At 45.6% G+C, this 23,613-nt stretch overlaps 2 protein-coding genes across 4 annotated transcripts in view; one reads left to right on the top strand and one right to left on the bottom strand.

The window, feature by feature from the left end:
* Positions 1-565: 565 nt before the first annotated feature.
* LOC119031716 (beta-2 adrenergic receptor-like) lies at positions 566-9,463 on the bottom strand. Its single transcript, XM_037120367.1, has 4 exons — positions 8,821-9,463; positions 4,750-4,879; positions 4,374-4,665; positions 566-4,074 (listed from the first exon to the last, which is right to left on the bottom strand). Exons 2-4 carry the CDS (start codon positions 4,874-4,876, stop codon positions 3,030-3,032), a joined length of 1,464 nt encoding a protein of 487 aa, XP_036976262.1. The 5' UTR covers positions 4,877-4,879; positions 8,821-9,463; the 3' UTR covers positions 566-3,029.
* A 9,443-nt stretch (positions 9,464-18,906) lies between these two features.
* LOC119031320 (actin-binding LIM protein 3-like) overlaps positions 18,907-23,613 on the top strand; it is a 46,590-nt gene continuing 41,883 nt past the window's right edge. For all 3 annotated transcript variants that reach the window (XM_037119723.1, XM_037119722.1, XM_037119721.1), the window contains exon 1: positions 18,907-19,136. In XM_037119723.1, coding sequence (XP_036975618.1) covers positions 19,118-19,136 — 19 coding nt within the window. In that variant the 5' untranslated portion in view covers positions 18,907-19,117. The remainder of the gene's footprint in view (positions 19,137-23,613) is intronic.

The following is a 23,613-nucleotide window of genomic DNA, read 5'->3' as shown; positions in this document are numbered from 1 at the left end:
GCATGTGTGATGACCCAGTGTGCTCCAGGTTCTTTGTTAGAAAGCATGCAGTGAATGTTAGTAGTGTCACAAGATAACATTGAACTGATAATAACTTTATTCGTCTGCCAAACTTCCTGAGGTTGTTTGTTAGAGAGCGAGCCGTCACAAGGTAATCAGATCATTTTAAGCCAGAATCTCATGCTGAAGGTTCTGGACGCCATTTCAGGAAGCGGTTCTGGTTCTGATTGTCAAACTTCAGATAAAGGTGAGGACCAGGTGAGCCATCCTGGAAACTTCCTCTAATGCAAAGAAGGAGCAGGCAACATGGCGGCTCAGTGCTCAGTGCTCACATAGACAATGAGTGGGAAGCTGCTGCTCTTTTGTTTCAAGTGAGGTTGTTCTGGCATCTGGTCAGGATCCCTCCTGGATCCAGAACCTGTTGGAGGGATCACAGATCTCATGTCGCCCTGGAGAGAAAACCCTGCTGTCACCGTGATGCAGCTCCGGTTACGTTTCTCTTTCTGATGGCTCGTCTCTTGTGATCACACACAAAAACACACAACAGATTCGAACAACGCTGTGATCAAACTTCATTCTTTTACTGACAAAAATATACAACAGCTTATGAATAAATATTTGCACAGATGAAATGACATTCACGTGAGTCCGGTGGAGGTAGAAAATGAATCCGTTCCGCTGGCGAAACACTTCTGAAAACACAGATTCAGATTTGTGTCGGTGTCCCAACACGGATCGACTAACAGAGTGAAGCGATCCAACGTCCACATGCTTCAACAACACTAAAACAGCTCGTCAGTTCCTTTCTGAGAACGTGATAAATTATTGAACTTGAAATAAAAAAAGGACAACATTTCCAACTTGTAGTTAATACAACACACACGTACACGTTACAGTAAAATAACAAATATCCAACGACACGTTTCAAGCTTTAAAATGCACAAATATCTAATCACATCACATCCCAAGTGCACGAAACACACACAGACAGACACACACATGTGCAGATCATATTTACAGTACAGAGCAGTCGCCAGGAACATGTTGGCATTTGACATTTATGCAAACTACAGACGGTGTCATTTCATGTTCACATTACATGTTAACGACCTACGTTCATATGTGGAGGTGGAGGGAGACGCTGGTGGAGTTTAAGGCTGCCAACTCAGTGACTGCAGATCAAGATGGTGTTTCAGGTTTCATAAGCGCGACGCCTCAGGCTGAGTACCCACACACACGAGCTCGGTGTGACAGATTACAGCGCTCGCACTATAACCGAGCTGAAAATGGCGAAACCTGCAGAGAGCGAGAGGGGAAACGGTTCCAGCAGTCGTGACAGTCACAAGTTTGGCTCTTCGATGTTTATCTGCGCTACAAATACACACCAGCACAATGATTTTTGGACCGGCTGTGAGGTTCATCAGCATGGAATGAAAAAGGTTATTATCATTATTGTAAGACTCTCAGCTGCAGGACGAACAAAAAGCCTTTTTAAATCTCTGCGTCATGGAGGTTTTAAATGGATGCTGCTGGCAGACGAGCTCGTTAGCGCTGCCAACACGGTGCCAGATTCCTGCTCGTGCTTCCTGCCATGTGGGCTCATGTCTAAGATAACAACTGAGCTTGTTGTGATGCATATCAAACACCACCCGAGGCTACAGCCGGCCTCCAGCTTGAACCTGAACAGTCGCTGAGGCCCGCTCCACACTGACACAGGTACTGAAGCCTTTTACATGCGATTTAGTCTTTTGTGCACATGAACAACAACTGAAGGTCACTGAACATTGTTGGAAAACTCTTGGATCGCACGCTTCATCGTCCTAATGGAACACATTCATAACACAACACACTGACATTGAAATGATGACGGAAAAGTGTTGTATGTTTTCATAAAGAGAAGTGAGTTAAAAAGCAACTAAACTGAAAATCATTAGTTGTATTTTCTGTAACCAAGCAGCCAGTCACAGTGTGGACAAATCTGCTCCCTCACAGTGTGAAAACTCTTGTGATGTGTTTTTCAGGTGTGTTGCGACGGAGGGAGATGACCTCTGAACCAGAGTCCAGTTCTGTTTTGAATCCTGTTTTCTGCGTACATGTGGACTTCTGTTCATGACAAACTATCTGAAGACCCTGAAAACATTTTAGGAGCGACGGCATCCCAGACGAACATGTCGCCTCCTGCCACAGTTAGAACAGTTCTGGGTGATTTTATGTGACATAGATTTATTCTCAGCTCTCCTCACTGGTTCTGACGGCTGATCTCTCAAATCCTCACAGTTTTTTTTGCTATTTTTGTCTTGAATATGTTCCATCATACAGAAACACAAACACACAACAACACAACAGAAGACAAGATTTCAGGGGCTTAAACATCCAAACTGTATGAAGGCTCATTAAACTGTCCTCAGTTCTCTTTGTGGGCACCACGCTGCAGCACATGCACAGGTGCTCTGATACCTGCAGTCCAGCAGACGTTGTTCAGTACATTCTGAATCTTTTATCGTCGGTGATTTACAGCGTGCATGATTCACCTCCTTGAAGCTGGACAGTGTGCAGGAATCTGAACCGGCATCCGTCCTGCCAGTTCTTGTCTAACAGCAACTTTTTTTTTTTTTTTTTTGGATTTTCCTTTTTGGCTGCTTTTAGTAAACGAGCATTTTGGAATGCATGATACTTTTTATTATCTAGCAGTCAGTAAAACTATTTCATTGGGTCACTGTGATACTGACATCACCTTCCTGTAAACCACAGTTTGGTGAAGCTCATAACGCAGCCCAGTAAACGTTTCTGCAAACCACTGATATATTCACATTTGTGCGTTTCATAAGTAACATATAACATCAACATCTGAGCAAGAAGGGAGCTGCAGATCAAGACTGTGAGAAGAAAACCTCGGGCTTTCACGCTACAAGATCACAGCCTTAAGAAGAAAACAAATGTGAGTCATTCTCAACCAAAAACAAACATTTTGAGCTTCAGCAGATTGCACGGCTTTGCACGCACAATTTAAGTTTAACATCGTAAACTGGTCAGGCAGTGGAAGCCAGGTTTTCTTTACAGCTCCCGTTGGCAGAGCTGTTAGCCTGCCAGCTTGCCAGGGAACCAGGAGCGACCTCCAGCGCCTGCTCACCAGAAGTCGTCGCAGGATCCAGAGTTAAGGTGCTGTCTCGAATCGAGCTCTCCAAACTGCCCTTCCACCCCAACCTCTGCGGTAAGTCCAGCCCCCGGACACCCCTCAGGTCTGAGTTCCCATTCGTCCTGTTTGGGGACTTTGAGTAATAATCTCTGTCCCTGCACCAGCTCCATCCTCTCCTCCCTCCCCAGCTCCTCCCTTTGCCCCTCAGACAGAGTATCTCCTGGAAGCTGTGCCTGAAGTCGGGGCTGCGGCAGTAGATGAGCGGGTTGAAGGCAGAGTTGGCGTATCCCAGCCAGTTGAGGAGTCTGAAGAGCAGCTTGATGTCTCCCAAGTTGAGGAAGTTCATGAGGATGTTGAGGATGAAGAAGGGAAGCCAACACAGCGTGAAGGTTCCCATGATGATCCCCAGAGTTTTCACAGCCTTGTGCTCCTTCAGACAGAACTTCAGACGCTTCGTGGCCGATTGTTTTCCTTCCCCCTTTTCTGTCCTCGCTCTGCTCTCTGCTGACTTCTCCTCCCTCTCAGAGTCTGCACCTCCTGTTTTCTGCATGTTCAGTCTGTACTCCCCTGCTTGTTCTTCCACCTTCTCCCCTGTTCTGAGTTGATTCAGCGCAGGACTGTCATTGGGAGTCATCTGTGCAGTGTAATGCAGGTTATAAAAGTGCCGCTCCCTCCCTCTGATCTTCTCCAGCTGTTTCTGAGCCTCCTGGAAGACTCGGCTGTAGAGGAAGATCATCAACACCAGCGGCAGGTAGAAGGACACGATGGAGGAGGACACCGCGTAGGCTGGGCTGGTGTTGAAATCACAGCAGCCGGTGTCGTTCAAGCACTTGAGAGCGATCATGTCGTCTGACACCCACAGCTTCAGATGGATGGGCAGGAAGGAGATGAGCGAGGCCACGACCCAAACCCCGAGGATCGCTGCGAAGGCTCGACCCCTACAGCGACAAGAGAGTGCACACAGATAAGTCAGAGATCGCAGGCTGATTTAATATTGTGCTGGCTGTCCAAAACGTCCTCTAAAAGAAACATGATAGGAACCATTTGTCGAATCACAAACAGATTAAATTAAACTGTTCTAATGAGCCAGTTTAGCAAAGCACATCTACAGAATCAGATCTCAGCCCGGCCGCTTCAGAACACAGCCCAGATTTTAGTTTATCCTTCCCACTTACCGTACAATGTGTAACTTCACTGTCAAAAAAATGACTGTCTAGAATTGAGCGGAGGCTAATACCTGGTGAGTAGCATGGGGTAGCGCAGGGGCGAGGTGATGGCGAGGTAGCGGTCCAGAGCGATCATGCACAGGGTTTCTATACTGGCTGTCACACACAGGACGTCCGTAGCCGTCCAGAAATCACACATGAAGTTTCCAAACTTCCAGGTTCCCAGCAGGATGTAGCTGGACCCAAACGGGACCACGACCAGACCCATGATGAGGTCGGCACACGCCAGCGAGGTGATGAAGAGGTTGGTGACGGTCTGGAGCCGCTGGTACCGCAGGATGGCTGTGATCACCAGCACGTTACCTGGACACAAGAACCAAGAGACATCACAATGTTTCCCAAATCAGTTCAGCTGATAAACTGCTGATGAATTATTTCTTAACTTACCAAAAACTATCACCAGGATCAGAATGGCCATTGCGATGCCCAGCAGCACGAGCTCTGCATCAGAGGAGAGCAGGGAGGTGGTGCTGTTCTCTGATTGGTTAGCCGGAGCTAAAACAACACTCGCCATGATCTACAGACGGAACAACACAGAACAACACAGCTTTGTTTGTAATAGAGGAACAACTCCCGACTACACATGGAGGCGACCTTCTGTTCGTACTCTGTGTTCATTTGGTTTGTATTTCTGAAAGTTTACGAATATTGACCAACAGAGCAGTACCTCCGGTCGCCACAGGGAGGCAGCAAAGCCAACAATTCATTCGACATGACCTCGGGAGAAGAGGACGTTATTAAAATGGTGGAACTTTTTGAGGAGAGGATATGAGCCCGGGCACAGAGACAAACAGTTACTACAGACGAGCTGGGAGGCTGTAGAGGTCCGTGTGGGTCAGTTTTCAATCTGAGTAGCGCCCTCTAGTGGTCGTATTGCTTTACATCCAGGAATGCATGGACTGTATGAGGGCAGGGACGATTATTTCATTGAAAAGGACGTATCGATTTTCATACATAAAGGAGAATAATGAACCTTACAAGGGACTTGAAGGTTCGTCCCACTTCACTGGGGAAGACCAGAAAACCAGGGGTTGGGGTGAAACCTGGAAATGGCTCAGGGTTACGAGCAGGCTGCAGTTCAGAGTCTATGGGAGGTGATTTACTGGTTAAATTCTAATGAATCCTTGCACTATCGAAGTGGAGTTACACACTCTGGATATCAAGAGATGAATCTCTGCTGAATGAAGATAAACACATGTGGTCGTTCATATAGACGTTTTATTCCCCTGACGTTTATTATGAGTTGATGACATCTCATCTCAGATTTTACATTTTCTTACTCTGTTTTCATGTTTCTGTCGCTTTTATGATATTAGATTGAAGTGTTGAAAGGAGAACAAGAGAAACGATGACATGAAGCATCATCAAGTTGTTTTATTAACACACAGTTTGAGCAGAGATTAAGTTTGGGCTCTTGGTTCAGATATAATCGCTCCCTGCGAGCGAACACCAAGTTTCCAGGTGAGGATGGATGTGAGCTGTTACAGCAGCATGTTTGTAAGATGACAACTGCAAAAGAGCAGCAGCAGCAGCAGCATCGAACGACCTGTGAATGAACTCTCCCACAGAACACTCAGCCCCTTAAACGCATCATCAGTAGTCCCGCCTTTAATTCCTGTGACTTTGTGACATCACACTACATCACCATTTGTGTAAACAACCTATTTGGCGCGTCAGATTTGCTGTAGCACGGCTGCTCTGTTGTTGTTAGCGCTACTGGGTTGGGCCTGTGTGAGCTGACCAATCAGAGAGGACTGGGCAGTCATGGGGGGGCGGGGCCTTAAACAGACGGAGGGGGAACGCAGAGCTGCAGAACTGGACCGAATGACACAGCTGATGTGTTTTGAGCACTAAAGCATGTAAACCTGTTCCAGCAGTAACCCAGAATGAAATGATGGACCTGATAATGAGCAGAATACGACTTCTTTAATGAAAACAGGCTGGATTAGCTGAGCATGAAGCTCCAGTTGGCTCCAGCAGACACCTGGTGATCCTTGGTCACTGTTCTGACGGTTCTGACTGTCGGGGGATGGGTCCGGACTGTAGGTACAGTGAAGTCTGCAAAGTTTCAGGATTTTGCGTCATCCTACAGAAGCTACTTACCGTCTGTTTGCTTCGCAGGCGGAGCTGTGTTGACTTTAGTTGTACAGTGTTGCAGCAGGTACAGCTCGTGTTTCTTAATGCCCCTCTGAGTTTCCCTCAGGGGATGTTGGCTTCACTCGATCTTCTGTGTACATGTGCACTTGCATTAATATGTATGTTGGCGTCATTCCAGCACAATCCAAACACACGGACACACGTTAATGTCCGCCGGAGAGAGAGATGCATTGATTCACAAGTGTTTGCCCAGCTCAGTGAGCAAAGTGTTGGATATTGGGGTGCGTTTCATAATGCCAGCGTGGATCATGACAAGATTATTATTCGCTCATGATGATCATTTGTCAGTCTTCTTACGTTACAGCAGTAAACGCCACACATTTACACTGAGAGGGTGTAGAGGTGGTTAGTTAGAGTGCAGAGCAAATGATGGATCTGCTGCAAAGTAATCTGCAGACTCCTTTCTAAAAATCAATCTTTCATCAGTGATGTTTTCAAAGGTTGTCTGAGTTGTAATGAACGCAGCTCAGTCTGCCCACGACTATAATAATGCATCAAACACTGTGAACCAGAGGAATGTTTTCATCTTTAATTCATGTCTGTGAGAGGTTCAGCACATTTCTTTCCTTGGCTCGGCCTGACGCTTGACCCTGCCACCCTTTACACTAATGACCCCTCTGACTCCCACTGCTGATTAGATCAATAATCTGGGCGGTTACCTGCACTGATGCATCGTCAGGCTCCGCTCCTCCTCCTTACGTGAGCTGTTTAAACAGTCACACAAACACAAAGAAAAACTTGACCAGCCCTCCCAGGCCGATGATCAAACACAAAAGATTTACTGAGTCGTAAGTGTCTCAATATTTAGGCAGAGATATCTCAGTGGTGGTAATTACCCTGAAAACACACACGGAGAACACGCAGTTTACCAGAATAAACTGATGAATGTAGACGGAACTGAGACAGAGGAGAGACGTCTTTACACATCTCGTGAAAAGCACGCCATAAAACACTTCAACGTCCTGATGTAAACCGAATGTGTTAGAGATGAAAGCTGGTTTGGATTCACTGAGTATGAATCAGACTCACACCAGAAGAATCTGACATATTTCTGCTAACGTTGGTGAAAGCTTCTTATTCTCCTGCGACAGCTGATAGAACAAAGAAAAGAGGATCTGAGTGAAGCTTTTTATACGTTGCAGACTTTCAACACGTTCAGTGAATGTTTCAGCTTCTGATTTCGGAGAAAAAAAAGGTTCAAATGTGTCGTTAGACCTCAGAAATAAATCAGTTATATCAACCAGAGTTGGGTTGTAATGTATTAGATGTAATGAGGATTAAGGCTGAAGAATCATGTTAAACATCAGTGTGCTGCTAATTAAGATCAGAGGATGTTAAGAGACACGTTTCATGATCCCGACTGCTCCATGTGAGTTTATGAATCCGTGTCGTATGTGAAAACAAACGTCTTGATCAGAGCTGTCAGAGGATGTGAGATGTATTTCAGGGTAAACAGTGTCGTTGAAGCTTCACCAGCGGTGGGAAGTAACAGAATACATGAAACAGGATTATATAATCTGGATACACAAGAAAAGTTACTGTATTCTTACACATTTTACAGAAACAAAAATGTAATTAGATTACAGATACGTCCAGTAAAAATGCAACAAGATTTTAATTTTAAAATGAAGAATTATTTAGTATTCTGTGAGCGACACTTCACGAGTGTGTCGTGTGTAATCAAACACACTCGTTATTAAGACTAAACAAAAGTCATCTCATTGATTTTTGCTTTTCAAGTTACAAGTTATCAAGTTAAATCACTTTATATCATTGTGATACTTGGATTAATGCAACCTGACAAAAAAATATGTAACTTTAATCAGTCCAGATTGAGTTATAGTGACATTATCAGTGATTACTTGATAATTTTCTATTACGTCTTTAAAACATGGCCATTCTAAAATGATGAAACCACAGTGTTGAATAAGTTCTATTGTGTGTCAAAGTGTCGCTGCCCCTCGGCTGCCAGTTTTCATCAGGGCAACTTGTATTTGTTCTTTTATCTCAGATGTCGATGAATGTATTTGTTGTGTGTTTATTTGCGCTGACTTGTGTGTCAGATAAACATTTGGATTTAAAAGAAGCTGCGACAGAAACTTCCTCCTGCAACAACAGCAGCTGGAACTCATGTCCACGTAATTTCCATTTTATATTCACATTAAAAAATGTGTAGAGTTGTTCAGGGAGCAAACTGACATGTTCTATAATGTAGCTTCATCAACTTTTTTAGTAAAAATCCAACACGTGTTTTATTAATACACCTGCAGACCAGAACACAGTGTGTAGTCAGCTTCTTACCTCCAGGCTGTTTGCTCTGCTTTACAATCCTGTGATCTGATAATCCACTCGCTTTTACATCCACAACACAAAGGATCATTATAATGTGTTTGTCAGGAGCTGTGTGGTTCTTCTTCTTCTTCTTCTTCTTCTTCTTCTGGCACACTCTGCCTCGCTCTCTCTCTCCAGTACTCGCTCATGTACCAACACACTCCTGCAGCCCTCCACCACACTTGCCCCTTTTGCAGCAGCTGAGCCCGTCTCCCTCTTTATATGCAAAGCCCTCGTGACATCACAGCAGGACAGTAGCCTATCAGAGGCCAGGGTTTGCGTTTTTGATCCACTGCTAGATGTACGTTGTATATTTTGCACAATATTACTCAACGTGACGGTGCGTTTTTATTTTGTCCCCTGCTGCTGTAACTTAGAGGAGAGAGAGAGAGTGAGAGAGTGAGGAAGGGAGCTGCAGAACATGACAAAAAGTAAAACCTCAAGAACGTTACCTCATCCGTGAACTCTTGCATCGGTGGCTGTTGAACGATGAAGACACGCTACTACGTCTTTCAGTTTTGATTGAGAGACAGCTAGCGGCACAAACGTCGTGCTGAGCTGGGAAACGATGCTGCTCAGTAAGTCCTGAGTCAGCGTTGTTTTTGGGGGAGAATCCTCAAAGATAACAGCTGTGAAACCCATCAACTGAGGATTTGTTCTTCCCGAGCCACGATCAACCCCCATTTCACACACTTATTGTAAAGTCCCTGTACACAAAAATATCTGCTAAATGAATGCAACGTAATCTGCAGACTAATCGCATTATAGTTCAAACCACATTTGGCGGCGCTGTGCAGAACACACAGGCATCTATATGAGCCCTGACCACAGAGTGTACCCAGCTCAATGTTCTGGTGAAACCTCAGTGACGCCTCACTGAACACTGTGTTCTGTCCGCTTTATGCACATGCACATGCACGTACACAACACAGCCCGCCCACACACACCACTTCATCATGTTCAGCATTTTTTAATCTCTTGTCGATGTCTTCTGCCATGGGAAACAGGAAACCACACTTCACCATCTCTCGGCCACAACTTCACCATCTCCCATCTCTTTGTTTCCTCTCAGTTTCAATCGTTATCTCGTCTCTTTTTTTAAATCCTCTCCTCTGTCTTCGTCACGTCCCTGCTGGGCCTTTTGTTTTGTCGGGGAGCCCAGAGAAACATCTACGCTGCCAAAAGGGACTGATTAGCGATAACGTTCTGATTGCCGTCATTCATCTTCACCGCCTGAGTCAATTATGTTTCGACCACCCAGCTGATCTGCAGTCACTCAGCTCACGCTGCCGTCATGCTGCAGTTCATCTGAAGGGCTCTGCGCCTGCAGAGGAAGCCACTACTGTACCAGGAAGAGCGTTCGCTGTGAGACGGTGTGAGCAGCTTTGGGTGTTTTCTCTTGTCAACACTACAACGTGTCTTCCTATGGGAGAAAGAGACGGTGCTGTCAGCGAGGCCACGTCCTGCTGTCTGTCTGCCCAACACATTCCTCTCCACACCTCTTCCTGTCCTCCTCCACATCCCCGTCTGTTGTCAAAATCACTCCTTGTTTTCATGCTCTCACATTTTTCTCAACATTGCATCCTCCTTTGTCTGTTTAAGAGATACAATAATGTGATGTGGAGGCTTGTATATATCCGTAAACCACATCATGTTACGGAATATAAGGAATCCAGCATTAAAATGTCTAAAAATGACTTTTGTTATGTACTTTGTTGAGACGTGTTCTTGTATCATTCAAGATGTTTCCCACCCAATATTTAAACCCAGAGAAATCAACATGTTTACTCAAGGAAATGGTTCTTTCTAGTAAGAAAGCTTTTACACTTCATCTGTAAACACGTCAGCTGGACTTTATCATCTGCAGGGTAAATGTTTGATGGTGTTCAGCACCAACCAGTCGTTACTTGTGTGAGTTTCACCCGATAACGGAGATCACTGACTGCAGATGCTGCTGCAGTCGGGTTGATAAACCGGAGTGAGGATGAATCCTAAATGTTAAAAGTGATCTCTGAGCTCTCCTCCTGTCTGTTCATGGCTCCGGATCAGAGCAGAATCCAGTGAGACTCTGGGTGTTCTGGTCCTTCACCCGACTCACTCGGGTCTCTGCTGATAATCAGCTCCATAAAATCTGTATTTCTGCTGAATAATGACAACAATCATCTTCACACACACGAGAAGCCTCCAGAACAAACTGTCATGTTTTATCTTGTCAGTGGGTTTGTTGAAATCATTTCAGGTTTACAGAACTTTACAGCGAGTGAAGCAGAACAAAACAACAGTGTTTTAACTTCCCGTCTTCAGTGTGTCACACGTCCCAGTGTGAGCTGAGTTCTGGGTGCAGTTTATTTGTTCTGCCGAGCGAGGCCCGCTCTCTGCAGTGTATCCTGTACATAATGTGCAGCGGGACCACAGAGACCACGCTGGACCGTTTCCTGCTGCGGTATCCTAACTGGATTCAGACCCCTTATCTTTCCTGCACCACAGTCCCACGGTGGCTCCCTGCCAAAGCGTTTCGTCAGTACCTTTTACCCGAACAAGATCAGAGTCCATTAAGGGAAATCAAATTAAAATACGTGGAGTATTCACCTGCAGGATAGTTTTGTTTTCTGTCCGTTTGTCAGCAGGATGACAGAAAAACTACACAACAGATTTCCATGAAACTTGGATGTGAGATGCGTCTCGGCCCAGAACGCTCTTCAGTTTTGGTTAATGCTTTCAGTACATTTAGCAGATAATGATTAATGTAGGATGTTGAATGTGAGAGTTTAACACTGTTGTTTTGGCACTTAGTCTTCTCCCACTCCTGACACTGTCTGTCTTCATGATCATGTGTTTGTGTGTCGATCAGAAGAGAGAGGTGAAACCAGAGAGAAGCTGTGAGCAGAAACATCATCAGTCAGCACCTTTCCTCTCCTCCTCTCTCCCTCATCATCATCATCATCATCTCTCTCTTCCTCCCCATCACTCAGTCTGTCTCTCATCTTCTCCGTCGCTCTCGCTGCGTTCCCTCATCACTCTCTCCTGTTTCATCTCCTCCTCTCTCATCACTCTCATCCGTTTGTTTTCCTGCTGCTCGTCTTTCATCCATCATCTTTCTTTTCCCCACTCGTGTCATTTGTCATCCCCTCCGAAGCGTCTTTTCAAACCATCCTCTGCAGCTTTTTTTCAGTGTTCTTGATAATACAGTTTTTAACATTTCAGCAGCTTTGGATGAGGATGTTTTACCCGAAGATTAATTCTTTCTGTGAACGTATTTTCAGGATGTGCTGCAGGTTCACAGATCTCTCTGATTCTCTCTGGGAATTCAGGTGTTTTAAGAACCTGGAGGCAGTTTGGATTCGATGTAGGTATTTTACAGGTTGATTCAAGTGGATCACAGCTATAACTCTGGTATTTTACCTTGCAAACACATTTCTGGTGGAAATACTGTTGGAAAGATGTCATTCACAGTACGGTTCTGTTACTGAACTGGACCCTGAAGCCTCGGCACATTCCCGTCTGTCCAAACACAGCTGCTCCGAAGAACCACACCAGGTTTGAACAATGTGAGAGAGAGAAGCAGCCAAGAGAGACGTTCAGGTTTTCTAATCTAATCTATTACAACAGCACACCTTAATGACACACTGATGTGTTCCCACGCAGTCTTTTGAAACGTAACACATGAAGCTTGTGTCTGATGTCGTCCTCACGTTGTTGCCGCAGGCAGAAATGTCTGACGGGGATCATTTTATGTCCTCCATGTGAAAGAAGACACCGTCGTTACAGCAGGATAACGAACAACAACATGTGTTTTGGCGAAAAGATGGTTTTGATAGCCGCCATCTGACGTGACAAAACACACACCAAGAGAAAAACCCTGAGGTGATTTTACCATGACGGTCGCTGGGAGAGCTGAAACTCCAGAATATCTTCTCATGTGCTCTTTTCTGGGACGTCATGGGGGAAGTGTGCTGTAATCTGAAGATCTGAGGACCTGAGGTGTGGTTCATCTGTTCTTTTAAAGAAAGAACACGAACATTATTTTAATTTATCAGCCCCACTATCATCTCCTACTGCAGTAAATCTAAAGTTCTGTGGGCGTCGACCGTGACTGTTGACCTCCAGATTCAGATCTATTAACAATAAATGTCACCGTGGAGAACAGGACCCTGACATATAAAGAGCCCACTCATGACCTTTTCATCATGGGGGATCAGGGTAGTCAGAACCAGACACACACACACACACACACACACACACAATGACAGTGACCTCATCTTCACCTCGTCCCGTTTCCTCACTGACAAACACACATCTGTACCAGGACCTCTGCTGTCGGTCCACAAGGGAAAGTCTCCTTAATGTGACTGTCGGCGAAGACTTGAGTCCCCACACTGTGATAAATACACACACACACACACACACACACACACACACACACACACACACACTACCGCCTTATTGTGAAGAGAAAATGTAGTCCATGCATAATGTCAGAACCTCGTGCAACATAATCGTTCATGTTTTCACGTCCTCAGGCTTTTATCAATAAACAATGGAAATGAAATTATTAATAATAAATCTCTCCAATACAACACACACATATATCTCAGTATACTGACATATTTCTCTGTCTCTGGATTTTTGATTTGGATTCAAACTTTGCATATTTTTAGTTGCTTCCATAATTATACACTTGCAGACCTCCACTGATGCCACAGTGCCCTTTAAAACAGTCAGGTCTTATTCAGTAACACAATAAATAAAACATGAAAACAAAAATAAAACAAATTAAAATCAACCAACCAGCCGGCCAAACAACCCACAAACAAACAAACAAACAGACAAACAGACAGACAGACAAACAAACAAACAAACAAACAGACAAACAGACAGACAGACAGACAAACAACCAAACAGACAAACAAACAGACAAACAGACAAACAAACAAACAGACAAACAGACAGACAACCCACAAACAAACAGACAGACAGACAGACAGACAGACAGACAGACAGACACGCGGCCTCCTTGTGGAGGTAATTACACTTATTGAACAACCTGTTCTAGAAACATTATGAAGCTTTTACACGACCTCTTCAGCCTCAAGCAACATTACATACAATTTTAATTAAAATAGGCACAGAGGAATCTTTAAAACAGCTGATCTTACATTATTAATACTTTAATCATGCAAAATGAAATAAGATCGTCACGTCTGTGATTCTCAGTGCCGCCAATTCATGATGACATGGAGGTCTGTGGATCAAGCAGCAGTCCATCACTCAGGATATATGATGGATTATGTTGAAGGTCGGGGATAATGGATCTTTGTACTCGCTCCTCTGCAGATCTCAGATCAGCAGCAGCTGCCTGCTTTTCACAAAACATGGATGGATGATGTACGGTGGACAACAGGAAGCTGCCGGTTCACTCTGTGTGATCCTCAGTCCTGACAGCTGATCTATACATCAGCCTGAGGAGGGATGAATAAAGACCTCTGTCAGGTTAAAGGCGCTACATGTGTTTAACCGTCCTTATATCAAAGGTACAATATGTATATTAGCTTAAAACATTCACAAATTAAATACAAGCATCAACAGAATGTGAGGAGAAAACTTGATGTACTGCGTTGTGGAGATATCTACTGATGTTAGCATGCTAACCAGCTAGCACTGTGCCTGAAACCATCTCCCTCCAGACTCCTGTCCCTGTTAGTTGCACAGTTATAGATATTCTAATTGATCATCAACAAAGGACCAAATGACCCCGTCTGATTTGAAAAGTGACAAACCTGACTAACAGGACTTCTGTCGAGGTCGTTGTTTTGGTCTTCTGGTCTCTCTACACTTCTTGATCGTTTCCAGCAGCAGTTTTCAGGATCTTCAGTCGCCGCGAGCATCAAACACACAGAGTCAGACACAGCGAGCTGCTGGTGACTGTGGTCGAGTGTTTCCAGCTTGTTTCCACTGACCTCATTTTGTAAACAGATGAATAAATGCTATAAAATCAAATAAATTCATGCAGGTTGTTCACATTATTTATTGTTGATTATATTCGTTAAGACAGCTGGCGGACTCGGTTTCACTGCATCGGTGTTTATAGTTACATAAATAGGTTTTCGTGCCACGTTTCCTATAAAGGCTGAGATTTCCCGTCTGAGAGGATGTGACCACTTGCTTTAGGAACCACACTGTGTGTGTTTGTGTTATCTTTTTCCATTTCTGTGTCGGCCCTCTCCACTGTTCTCTCTCTGTTCGTGCTCTTCATGTTAGCGCCATGTTGTATTTGTGCCACAGGAAGACGCTGATGTTACCTCTCAGAAACACCTTTAGATGGAGAAAAACCATCTTGTGTTCACCTGCGACACAGAGACATTTTACTCCAGAGCACCAACTCCCCCGTCAGCTGGTTCTGGTCCGACCTGCAGTAATCTCTTCATCTTTCACAGACAACAGCAATCAACATGATAAGACTGTAATGTTACTGTAATACTGGCCTCCTGTTTAATCACATAGAAATAACTGTGATAGTGATTTAAAATGCAGATTGTGCAACACAAAGCACACAAAGTTTAGTTGGCAGACCGTTTTATTTTGAAGGAGGCCTCCATTGTTTCCTCGCTGCTTTTAAATAGACTGACTCGACAATGGGTCATTAATCACACCCCAGAGTCCCCGGAGACAAACTGGGTGTGATTCTCCAGGTGACATGTTGTTTTTCTGACCCCGGTTCACTTCTGATTGCAAGCCGAGACCTGACGATCGACTGTGATCCTGGAAGCACAATGACGAGGCCAGAACAGCCACAAACAGCTCGGATCCTGCAGGAGGAAGTGAACGTCCTCTGACGCTGATGTTTACATGAGAAGGCGGATCAGAACCAGCACAGACCTGCAGATGATGCCGCGTTGCAGCAGAGTTGTTTTTAAAAGTTCCCCTTCTTGTGCAGTGACATGATGATTAGGAAGTGTCAGTGGTTTACAGGAAGCAGAGGAAGGCACCTGTAAACATGGTTCTGATCCGGAGAGTCTCACCTCACACTGGAGTCGCTTTCATTAGATCAACATGATGTCAGTTTATTGATTTAAACATACATATATAAAGAAGGATATGTTTTAAATTCAATACATTTATCAGAGTTCCTGTTAAGGGACAAAAGTCATTCACCTCTGATGGAACCGACACGACTACGTTACCCAGAATGCATCTCCTGCAGCCTGTAAACACAGCAGTAAATCAGTTTCTTATCTGTTTCCTATTTTGACAGTTCACCAACAGGAAACAATAAAACACCTCCTCACCTGCAGCATCTCCCTCTGTTTACATGAGCATATATTTAACTGTGCTGCCCCCCTGTGGTGCTGCGCTGTAACTACCGTTTCTGAGATTTCACAGTTAAAATAAGCACATTTTATTGCCACTGTGCCATTTTTTTAATGAAAACTAAAACTGTGACCTCCGCACTGACCATGATGTCCAACATACATCATGATGAATAGTTGATTATTTATTGTTTATTATCAGAAGCTCTTGTCTCCCTGTTACAAACATCCCACAGCTGATTATTAATAAAAAGACTTTGTTGTTATTAGATCTATCATTTCTTCTTTCCTACGGTCAAATACAAGAGTGAACATTTGGACTTAGAAGGTAATTGTCCCGGGCCTTAAACCATTAAACCATTAAACCCCAGAGGGTCCACAAAGCCTGGTTCAATACATTTGCATCACTGGTTTCTGGCTATTGATGATGATCAGGGGTCAGTAATTCTAACCTTGTATCAGTGACCTTTGTTTCTTTCTCTTATTATTTCCTGTCTTCTCTTTGGATAGTAAAAAAAAAAACATACGGATGCTTTTAGTTACTGATCATTGATTATATTTTCACCAGAGAAGTTGTTCTCTGGTTCACAGCAGATTAAAGTCGAGATACTTCCATCAGACGGCTGTTTGTTCTGTGTTTTGCGATATCGTTTCAGAATTACTGCAGTCGCTCGATACGAGATTCATTTTGCTGACGATTTCTCCTCTGTGAACTCTCGGCAGGATTATTATATGATAACTAAAGTGACACAATGAGATGAAAATACAATATAGGACTGAAGACTCACAGTCAGGCCACCTTTAACTGCCTATAGAGAGACATTGACCCAGTTTCCTGATTGGAACATTACAGGGATATTACACTGATACACGCAGGACCGACAAAATACCAAATTACAAACAAAGTGTGTCTCGTATAAAATCTCATTATAGGACTGCTGGTAATTAACCCTCCATATGGAGCCTGTGACTCCCCCCACAGGAGGATGTTAATACGTGCAGAGCTGCTCCTCAGGCTCCGTGGTCGTCCGCCCTCCTGCTATTGGCTGCTGACTCTGGGGACCTGCAGCCAATCACAGTCCAGCTGAGGATATAAACCTTTCAGGTCCTGGACGCAGCAGCCAGGGTGTTTGTGTGTCAGGCTGCTGTGAGATGTTTGTGTCCCTCCACTGTTTTATGTTGTTGTCACATTAAAGGTGCAGCGTGTCGGTACCACCAGAACTGAACCCGGTTCTGTCTGTTCTGTTGGGTTTCAGCCTGCTGCATCATCACGTTCATGCTCTCAGCTCCCCGATCGACACACAGGAGCAGTTAAAACTCAAACTGTGATGGCGAGAACCAGCAAGACCAGAGGAACGTTTCAGACCCGTTGAACCTGAAAAATGGGGGATTTTCTGAGTTTTTTTATATCTGTGGTATCAACAACACCAACACTGTCCCGGTGCTCCGAGCTCCCGTCCGGACCGCTAGCTGCACGGCTCACTAGGCTAACTAGCTAACAGCAGCTACAGCTAGCGGCAGCTGTTAGCTTCGTCCCGGTTCCCTCAACACAAAGACGGGAAGTTCTTCTCACATGAATTTTCAAAGTGTAGATTAAATCACCAGAAGTAAAAACCTGACGTCAGTGCCACCTGGTGTCCAGGTGATAGGACCACAAACTTCTCCTCCACAGGCAGTTTATTCTGCGTATCGCACCTTTAATGGAGAAAACACGAGTTTGCTGCTAAATTTCAGATACATGATGAATCATTTTAAGTTCAGGTTTCACAGTTTTTATATCTTTGTAACACTTTTGAGGAATTTAGTATAAATCTGTGCGTTTCTCTGCATTCTAACCGGATCAATAATCACTGAGGAAATAACATCAGAGCCAGAAGAACGAGAAGATACGAGACAAATATAACCAACTTTCACTTAAACTTATCAAACTTATTTAAAGTTATTTATATCAGTTTAGTTACACTTTATAATAACCATCAGTGATTAATGGTGAATGTGTAGTTCAGTGATTTGACTGTTAAGAAACAATAACATGGTTTAAAAACATTTATTAAGTAATATTTAAGGTTGAAAAGCCGTTTTTAAATGATATTTACCAGTTTATTTGAATGATTTGACAGATTTTATAAATGTGCTTCCAGGCTGTGGTTCGGAGCTCCGGCGCTGGGCGGCGCTCTGTCCCCGGGAGAGCGGCTCGTCCTGCCGGGTTGACAGCTGAGAACTCACCGGGCAGCGCACAGAGAGGCGGGCCGGAGCGGAGCGGAGCGCACTGACTCAGGGAGGGATGGACCTCTGCAGCCGGACCAGACGACCACAGGGGCTTGTTGGGTGGGAGAGGCTGAAGCGGAGGGCGTGAGGAGGAGGAGGAGGAGGAGGAGGAGGAGGAGTAGGATGGGACCAGTCAGTTTCGATTTAATTCCTCTGCCGGCGTCCTTTACGCAGGGTGGAGGGGAGCAGTGGTCCTGGCTGACAGTGTGATCCGCAGGGAGCAGAACCCGGTCCAGACTGAGAGAGAGGGAGCAGGGAGAACCCGGTCCAGACTGACACAGAGGGAGCAGGGAGAACCCGGTCCAGACTGACACAGAGGGAGCAGGGAGAACCCGGTCCAGACTGAGAGAGAGGGAGCAGGGAGAACCCGGTCCAGACTGACACAGAGGGAGCAGAGAGAACCCGGTCCAGACTGAGAGAGGGAGAACCCGGTCCAGACTGACACAGAGGGAGCAGAGAGAACCCGGTCCAGACTGACACAGAGGGAGCAGGGAGAACCCGGTCCAGACTGAGAGAGAGGGAGCAGGGAGAACCCGGTCCAGACTGACACAGAGGGAGCAGGGAGAACCCGGTCCAGACTGACACAGAGGGGAGTTGACTCCTTCATATCTGGACCTTCTGTCCGGCTGCTGGAGGCTGAACTGAGGTTCTGGACTGGATTCACTCAGGCTGCTGGACTTCTGCTTCACATCATGAGTGGACCGACTAATGGTGAGCAGTGTGTGTGTGTGTGTGTGTGTGTGTGTGTGTGTGTGTGTGTGTGTGTGTGTGTGTGTGTGTGTGTGTGTGTGTGTGTGTGTGTGATCAATAGCTCAGTGTCCTGGGAGGGTTCAACTTGAAGCAGCCGCTCACTGAGGTTATTGATCACTCGCTCACTTATTGACACTGTATTTCATCCCCTCATCAGTCAGCTGTGTGTCAGCGGAGGTTAGAAACAGAGGCTGATATTGTGTATTGATCGGTCATCAGTGTTTTCTTATTGTGTGTGTGTGTGTGTGTGTGTGTGTGTGTGTGTGTGTGTGTGTTGGGATCGATACAGATTTGTGGTTACATCTCTGCTGAAGAAGTCACAGGAGCTGGTTCATCAGTTGTTCTGCTCCTCAAGAATTGTTTCTTTGTAGCTGTTTTCAGAAATCAGTTTTTATTGGGATCAATAATATCCGGTGTGACAGCTGCTCAGGTGTTCTGGAGAGAAGAGAAGCCTGCTGACGCTCTGCTCTGTTTTCCAGGCAGCCACTTATTAAAATGTTGCAGCGTCTAAACATAGAAGCACACGAGCAGCTTTTTATTAACATGAAGCCTCCAAGTCCCAAAATCTATTTCACCCCCTAAACAAGCTGCAGACGTGACACAGCAGCAGCTCTCAGCCTCAGGTGGTGTTTCACCTGACGAAGGCTCAGGTGCAGTTATGACCGTGTTGGTGCAGCAGAGGCCCGGCTGACGGACCGGATCCCCAGAACTCTCCCACAGGACAGAAGAGGATTATCTGTCCTCCGGCTGACTGGTTTGATTTTCACTCTGAGAGACTTTTACTGTTGTTTATCCCTGAGGTCAAAGGTCACAGTGTGTTGACGTCCAACAGTCCAGACTTTGCTGGAGAATTTGCAGGAAAATAGAAATGATTAGATTTGATTATTGATCAGAATCTGTGGGATCTGATCTATGTCCACTGTGCTACATCATGAGGAGAAACAGCACTGAGGCGTCTGCAGGTGACGAGCAGGTCGATTCTTTCAGACAGATTCTTTTGACCTGGTTTCATTTTTCTAATTCTGCAGCATTTCCTTCTGTGTTTATAACTTTGTGTTGTGGCCTCATGTGAAACCTGCTCGTCTGTCTGAGGACGATTTGAAGTTGTTTAATGCTGCTGTTCATCCTGACTGCAAACACACCTCTCAGGTGTCAATCAATCAATCAGAGGAAACATAAGAAAACAAACAGAACAGAACCAAAAAATTAAATACTAATAAAAATGTGTGTGTGTGTGTGTGTCTATATTTTGGTTGTCAACATGCAAAATGTGAAACAACTTTATTTTAATGGGTCACGAGCAAAAAGGTTTCATTCATCCTCTCTCTCTCACACACACACACACACACACACACACACACACACACACACACACACACACACAGGTGGCTCAGATCTTTCTGTGTCTGTGGTTCCAGTCCTTGTGCTGCCATCTGGCTACAGAACCAATGCCAGATTCTGATGGTGGTGCACACACACACACACACACACACACACACACACACACACACACACACACTGATGATACAGTTTGTTGGGAAACATTTTTGTCCCAGTTTTATCTATTTTTTTTCTCCTGAACACATTTATAGATCCACAACCCTCTCTGTCTCCGTCCTGCTGTCATCAGCTTAACCTACCGGTGTGTGTGTGTGTGTGTGTGTGTGTGTGTGTGTGTGTGTGTGTGTGTGTGTGTGTGCGCGCTGCAATTACATAATACTCCGGGCTGCAGCAGCATTAACTGTAATGTAATTGAACGGAGCAGAGTACAGTAGAGTTGCTGCTCAGTCGATGACAGGAAATCAAATTCAGCATCGATCAAATCTGCTGCCAGTCAGTGAGACATTCTGCTGCCGGTTGTGTTGTTGTGTAACCATGATGAAGACACAACAGTGTGTGTGTGTGTGTGTGTGTGTGTGCGTGTGTGTGTGCGTGTGTGTGTGTGTGTGTTTCAGAGAGCGTAAAGAAAGGACTAGTTTCCCTAAGAGGGATTTGACCAGTTTCATAAGCGAGGATGAAAGAGGTTTAATCCCGCGGTGCCCTTTTCTGTCTCTCAGTCTTTGTGTTTCAGAGGACAGTCCAGTTATTGATGCTCTGCAGCTGCAACAATCAATCGATTAGTGACTCATCATTTTCTTCTGATCAACTAATCATTAGTCAATCACAAGAAAATGACTCAGTATTTTGATAATCCACTCATCGTTTGAGTCATTTCTCAAGCAGAAATGTCAAATATTAATGTCGTGAATTTAAGGATTTCTGCTTGTTTGGAAAACTGTGCCAGTCTGCACCTGCATGTCTCTGTCTCTCTACATGTCTCTCTGCATGTCTCTGTCTCTCTGCATGTCTCTGTCTCTCTACATGTCTCTGTCTCTCTGCATGTCTGTCTGCATGTCTCTGTCTCTCTGCATGTCTCTGTCTCTCTACATGTCTCTGTCTCTCTACATGTCTCTGTCTCTCTGCATGTCTCTGTCTGCATGTCTCTGTCTCTCTGCATGTCTCTGTCTCTCTACATGTCTCTCTACATGTCTCTGTCTCTCTGCATGTCTCTCTGCATGTCTCTGTCTCTCTACATGTCTCTCTACATGTCTCTGTCTCTCTGCATGTCTCTGTCTCTCTACATGTCTCTGTCTCTCTGCATGTCTCTGTCTCTCTACATGTCTCTGTCTCTCTGCATGTCTCTCTACAAGTCTCTGTCTCTCTGCATGTCTCTGTCTCTCTACATGTCTCTGTCTGTCTCTCTGTCTGTCTCTCTGTCTGTCTCTTAAGCTGCTACCTTCTAATGACAGAGTGTAAGTCGTGCTGATCCTCTCGGCAGAGTAACAGACTTTCCAGGAGTCACTTATCCTCCTTCGTCTGATCTGAGCGTGTGTGCGACCGTGTTGTGTCGGCCTCCGTGTGTTTCTGCGTATCGATTTGTGTGTTTGATTGTGTTTTTGGTTTATTGATCCAGCAGGATTGAGGAGACTGTGAAAGATGAAGATAAAGAAATTATTATCCGGAGCTGGTAAAGAATCATATTCAGCTGACTTGTGGATGAGACGTGTTTAAAGTGTGTAGAAGACGAACCTGAGCAGCAGCAGCAGCTTTCAGATTCATCGTACGTTAAAGCGTTTGTGTGTCTGTCACGCGTCCCTGTGAGAACACAAGGAAGAAAAAAATGTGTCAGATCTCTTTTTGTGACAGTCGTTCCACATTTAATCAGACTTTGATCAAATGTTTGAATTCAGCTGAAAGGAAGACAAAAGGGAGGCCGTCAAACTGACAACAAGTGACATGTTTTTGATCTCCTCCCCTCCTCTCCTCCTCTCCTCCTCTCCTCTCCTCCTCTCCTCCTCTCCTCCTCTCCTCTCCTCCTCTCTCCTCTCCTCCTCTCCTCCTCTCCTCTCCTCTCCTCCTCTCCTCCTCTCCTCCTCCTCTCCTCTCCTCTCCTCTCCTCTCCTCCTTTCCTCTCCTCCTCTCCTCTCCTCTCCTCGTTTCCGTTTCCGGTGAGCGTGAGTGAGCGTGAGTGGTTGGTTGGTGGTGGATGTGCGAGTGGCGCGGAGATTTGAATTGTTTTGCTGTCCCTGTTTATCAGTTTCTTCTGTATGTGCATGATCAGGTAAGCTTTTTGATACTTTACTGAGTGACCGACTAATCAGTAGGTTTTTGGTGGTTTCTGGGAGGGATGGCGTCCGCCGAGACGCCACCTCCGTCTATCCGGCAGGGAGTGCGGATAGTCCCGCCGGATAGCAGCGTTAGTGTTGAGGAGGTTCTGTTGGCTGCTGGTGAGCAGGTAGGACATGACAACCTCTGCTTTGCATCGCGGATGAACAAAGCGGTGGTTGTGTTCGTTAAAGACGAGCCACTTGTTCATCTGCTGGTGCAGAGCGGAGTGTTTGTCCGAGATTTGTTTGTGCAGGTGTCCCCGCTGTCCGCTCCCTCATCGCGGATCATCGTATCCGGTGTCCCGCCGTTCATTCCCAACGAGCTGTTGGAGAATGAGCTGCGGAGGTTTGGGAAGTTTGCCAGCGGCTTTAAAACAGTGAGTTTGGGGTGTAAGGACCCGAAACTGAAGCACGTTCAGTCTCTAAGACGACAGGTGTTTATGTTTTTGGATTCGCCAACACAAACACTGGAGGTGTCGTTCAGAGTAAAACACGGAGACGGCTCTTACATGGTGTACGCTAGCTCAGGACAGCTCAAGTGCTTTGAATGTGGAGATGTGGGGCATAAGCGCTACACCTGTCCGCACAAACAGCAGGCGGCAGCCCACAGCAGTGATGCGGTGGGGGGAGCGGATCGGGCGCCGGTCGCCGCCGCTGCTGCCGCCGCCGCGGCCCGTGCGGGCTCCGCTGCCGGCGGCGGTGTCGGGCCCGCTGCCACTGCCGACGGCGGTGGCGGCGCCGGGCCCGCTGCCGGTGGCGGCGGCGGTGGCGGCGACGGGCGCGCGGCCGGT

Source organism: Acanthopagrus latus, chromosome 13 (genome assembly GCF_904848185.1).
Source record: "Acanthopagrus latus isolate v.2019 chromosome 13, fAcaLat1.1, whole genome shotgun sequence".
NCBI classification, from domain to species: domain Eukaryota; kingdom Metazoa; phylum Chordata; class Actinopteri; order Spariformes; family Sparidae; genus Acanthopagrus; species Acanthopagrus latus.
This window is presented reverse-complemented; position numbering and strand designations above follow the sequence as displayed.